At 38.4% G+C, this 4,917-nt stretch overlaps 1 protein-coding gene across 1 annotated transcript; it reads left to right on the forward strand.

Moving 5' to 3' along the window:
- Positions 1-2,568: 2,568 nt before the first annotated feature.
- Positions 2,569-3,965, forward strand: LOC131859998 (uncharacterized). The gene is made up of 6 exons (XM_059214337.1): positions 2,569-2,576; positions 2,666-2,733; positions 2,875-2,967; positions 3,031-3,143; positions 3,381-3,803; positions 3,915-3,965. Exons 1-6 carry the CDS (start codon positions 2,569-2,571, stop codon positions 3,963-3,965), a joined length of 756 nt encoding a protein of 251 aa, XP_059070320.1.
- The last annotated feature ends 952 nt before the right edge of the window (positions 3,966-4,917 follow it).

Raw genomic sequence — 4,917 nt, forward strand, 5'->3', positions numbered from 1 at the left:
CTTCCTAGAATTATCTCTACCTAGCAAAATGGTTTTGTCCCCAGAAGACAGATTCTAGATTCCATTATTTCAGTTCATGAAAATATTCATTCTCTTTCGGCGGCTAAAAATCAGGGTTTTTTTCTTAAGCTAGATATGGCTAAAGCTTACGATAGAGTGAATTGGCAGTTTCTTTTAAGGATTATGAAAACCTTTGGATTTGGAGATAAAGTTATACAACTTTACTCTCAATTGATGGAAACTCCCTCTTCTGTGGTTATTGTCAATGGATCTCCTTCAAGTTTCTTCAAAAGCACTAGAGGTCTAAGACAGGGAGACCCTATCTCCCCAATCTTGTTCACTATTTTAGCTAAAAGTTTAGGTAGATTTTTTTTTTAAAATGTGGAAGAAGGTAATCTCAAAGGACTGAAACCTTTCTCTTCCAGTATTACTTGTACTCATGAACAGTTCGTTGATGACTCTATCACTATGGGGGAAGCTTCTATTAGGGAAGCTAAAAATATGAAGAATGTAATGAACATCTATGAATCTACTTCTAGTCAAAAAATCAATTGGGATAAGAGTTCATTGTTCTTCATCAATACTCCTGTTCAAAGACAATTAAGGATAGAAATAATTCTTGGTTGCAAAATTGTTGAGCTTCCCTCCACTTATTTGGGGCTCCCCCTTTGTATCAAGCCTGCGGATAATTTCTGGATTAAGTTAGTTGACATATTCAACCCCAAATTGGCAGGTTGGAAAGGGGCAATCATTAGTCAAGCTGGCAAGGTTACGCTACTCAAAGCCACTCTCCAAACCTTACTTGTTTATGCCCTCAGTCTATTTAAAATACCTAGAAAGTTTGCGGAGGCAATTGAAAGAATCCAAAAAAAGTTTCTTTGGTCGGGAGTGGAAGACAAGAATAGAATTCCCCTCATAGCCTAGAATAAAATCTGTTCTCCCAAGGTCTCAGGGGGGTTGGGTTTAAGGAATATAAGCACTATGAGTAATGCCTTATTAGCAAAACAAATTTGGAGAATGAAAGGGGAGGAAAGAGAGTGGAATCTAATCTGGAGAAATAAATATCTTCATATGCTACCTTCTGAGGAAGAATTGTGGAAAAATCATTTGTTGTTGAAGGTTCTACAATTTGGAATGCAACTCAATCGACAAAAAGTTGGGTTGTAGCTGGAAGAATGTGGAAATTGGGGAATGGTAGAAGCATAAGATTTTGGGAAGACAGATGGATTATGGAAAAACCTCTAGAGGAAATTCTAATCCTTCATGATTGGAAAGATTGGTTCAAAAACAGGTATGGGGGTTTGGTCAGAGATTACTGGAGAAATGGAAAATGGATTGAATTTAGCCAGCATAGTCTAGGGTTAAAGTTTCTTGAAATTGTGCTTTCTTCTAAAATTTTGAGGGACAACAAAGAGGATAGTTTGATATGGAGGGAAAGCCCGGATGGGAAGTATTCTGTCTCTTCGGCTATGGCTATTCAAAATAAAGTTCTGGAAGAAACTCCTATTTGGGCTAAAGTGTGGAATAAGAAGTTAATTTCTTTTTTTGGATCTTTATCCAAAACAAGGTATTAACTTTGGACAACCTTCAAAAGTGAGGATTTGTTTTTCCTAACAGGTGTTCTCTTTGTTGTAGGGAAGAAGAGTCGACCTGCCATATTCTCCATCAGTGCACTTTCAACCAGGATATCTAGAAAATTATTTTAAGTAGGTGGAAGTTGAGTTGGGTTTTTTCGAATTCTCTAGGGGAACCCTGGTATCAATGGTACTGCCCTAATTCCAACCCAAAGATTATGGAGCTTTGGAAGCTTACCTTCCCTAATGTCATCTAGAACATTTGGAAAGAGCGCAACAACAGGATTTTTAGGGATAAAAGTGCTAATCCTGAAGTGGTGGTGGATAAAATTTATAGGAGTATCTTTGAATACATCAATGGCATTGATTATGGTCATGTTGCTAAAGATGACTTCAATGATAGGTGGAACCTCTCTACTACCAAGTCTAGCAAGGAGAAGGGTAGGGAAGGTCTGACTTGGTGCTTTCCACCTCAGGGATGGATAAAGGCCAACTTTGATGGGGCTTCTAAGGGGAATCCAGGTAAAGCTGGTTATGGGGGCATTGTTAGGAATTTTGTTGGAAGTTGCCTTGTGGCGGTTGCTGGCCCCTTGGGAAGTCAAACCAGTCATTATGCTGAAGCCTCTGCTGCTCTGAATACTCTAATTATTGCTAAGAACCTTAATCATGATAAATTATGGCTGGAGGGAGACTCACTTAATATTATTAAGTGCTTGAAGGGGGAAACCGAGCCATCATGGTCTATTGAAACCATAATTTTGAAAGCTAGGGAAATTATTCTTAGTTTTAAAGTTATAATAATTGAACATGCCTTTAGAGAGAAAAATATGGTGGCGGATTGCCTGGCGAACCTAGGCATTAATTCCAATTCTCAAACAATTTGGCATGTGGAAGATATTAATTTGAGTATTAAAGAGCTCCTTAGAAAGGATAGATTCATGGGGAGAGAAGGATCGCATAATAATGATAGTTTAAATGAGTAATTTACGCATTGATGGAAAGGTAATGATTACTTGGCAAAGTGGTGGATTCCCAATCAAATATAATAACACTCTGCACACTTTATGGGTCATTTTTTTCAAAAAATTTAGAGACAACGGAAAGAAAGCTTTGAGCTTGCAGAAGAACAGAGGTGAAAGTCTGAATTTGAAAATGGGAGGTAATTTAAGGAGGGAGGAACCTGACAACACTTCCAAATGGAAGGATATGCCTAAAGTTTGGGCGAAACTAGAAAAAGGGTCCCTAACGAGCTTCATGTAGAAGCTGGTTGATTATGAAAAAGGCAAGGTTAATTTTGCAGTCTCCAAAATAACTGAAAACTGGAGTAATGGGTCCTTTAAAATCCATGGTGTGAGGTTCAAATTGGACGCAAGCCTCATCGTGACTGTGACAGGTATGCCCCACTCAGGGCTCAGTTTTTTTAGAGATCTTAAAGTTTTTTTTAGAGATCTTAAAGTTTCCAATAATGCGGTAAAAATCTTCCCACGTAAGGAAAAGGAGAGGGCTAAAATTGGAAAAGCAACAGTTGGTTATTATGAAGCCTCCAATATTAAGAAAATTTGGGGCTGGGTTTTGGATGCGATCATGGAATACATAACTGTTGAGGGTCGCTTTTCTAGGGCCCACACTTATCACTTTGTGTTATCAAACCACTTTAGGCATGATAAAAGGGTTTCCCTGCCCTACTATCTTTTTAGATCCCTGTCTAGGTCGCTCAATAAACACAATAAGAACCCTTCGAACCCAGTGCTCCATAGTGGGCTCATCTTGCTCATTTATGAGCACTGTAAAATCCTTGCCATATAGGAAAACAAGAGGTTGTCCGTTTCTCCTAGAAAAGGCAAGAGAAAGCTGGAGGAAGGCGAATCCAGCAAGGGGGAGGCTACCTTGAGCAAAAAAAGAAAGAGCGCTACTAGGATGAAAGCCCATGATGAAAAGAATGATATAGAGGAAACTAGTAAAGAGGGCAGTGAAATGGAAACAAACGAGTTAGAGGGTGAGGAAAGCTGGAAAGATGAGGAGGTGGGTGCAGAGGAAGAAGAAGGTGAGAACGAATCCGACAATGAAAATCCAATTCACAGTGCTAGCATAGGCCACGACAATAGCCAGCCAATGGTGGATAAAGATGATAAGGATAAAGAGGAAAAAGATATGGATTCTGAGAGGGAGAAGAACAAGGAACCCGAGAAGGAAATGGCTAAGGATTATTTGAGTGAGGATAAGGAGAGTGTCGGAGAAGGGTTATTCCTGGATAACCTTAAAAAACTCACTAAGGCCAGATTGGGTTATGACAGATGGACATATGAACTTTTGAAGAACCTGGAAAAAAATGGGAAATAGAAAGGTGAGATGAGGAAGGAAGATGATAAGATTCAGAAGCAATGGAAGTAGGAAATGGAGGAAAAGGTTAAAAAAATGGCAGCTCAGATTGACTATCTGGAAGAAGGGAAAGTGGCGATGAAAAACCTGTTGGGCATGGTCCCGAATTTCTTGTCTGCAGTCACAAAGAACCTAGAGGATATTGCTAAGGTCCTCGATAACTCTAGCTCTCCCAAACCAGTGGTGGACCTCAACATTGACGAAGATGCGATCGAGATCGGAAGCGGGGAAGCTACACTGGGTGGAGCTGCAAAAAGGACTAGAGCAAGTGCAAAGAAAGTTGTTGCTGCGTCTGCCAAGGATATCCCTAAACTTAGTGATAACATCAAAGACCTGTATGGGATTAGTAGTAACTTGGCTAATGCCCTGAAAAATATAAATTAGTTCCTTTTCTGTGCTTTGTCTGGTCTGGCTGGCTTTTGCTGGTTTTTTCTAGTTATTATGCTGGTTTTTCTTACATATGTTCCTCTTGGTTTCTTAATGCTTTTATCTTGTAAGGTCATTTTGTAAAGGGTTTCGGGATCCCTTCAAAACCTACTTTTACTCTAATAAAAAATGATAAGTACAAATATCATGTGGGATTATTATAGGTCTCGAATTTGTCATATCCAATTAATTTATTTCTCTAAAATTTAATCGAAATGAAATTTTGACTTCTATTTTATGTATATGGTATTTGTAAGGTTTGAACATATGAAACATGGAGACTAGAGATATAAGAAAACTTTGTGAACTACTTAAATAGGAGAATCCAAGGCTTAGTAAAAGTATGTTCTTTTATCTAACATTTTTGGGAAATAAAAGGTTAGAGAAGGTCATTCTTTTATCTAGTATTTTTGGTCAATAAAAAGATAGAGAAGGTGAGAGGAATGAAAATGCTAAAAAGGTAGAGAAGGTGAGAGGAATGAAAATGCTTGATATAATTGTGTAATATTTTAAAGTAAGAAGTGAAAGTCATAATAAG

Source organism: Cryptomeria japonica, chromosome 11 (genome assembly GCF_030272615.1).
Source record: "Cryptomeria japonica chromosome 11, Sugi_1.0, whole genome shotgun sequence".
In the NCBI taxonomy this organism is placed as follows: domain Eukaryota; kingdom Viridiplantae; phylum Streptophyta; class Pinopsida; order Cupressales; family Cupressaceae; genus Cryptomeria; species Cryptomeria japonica.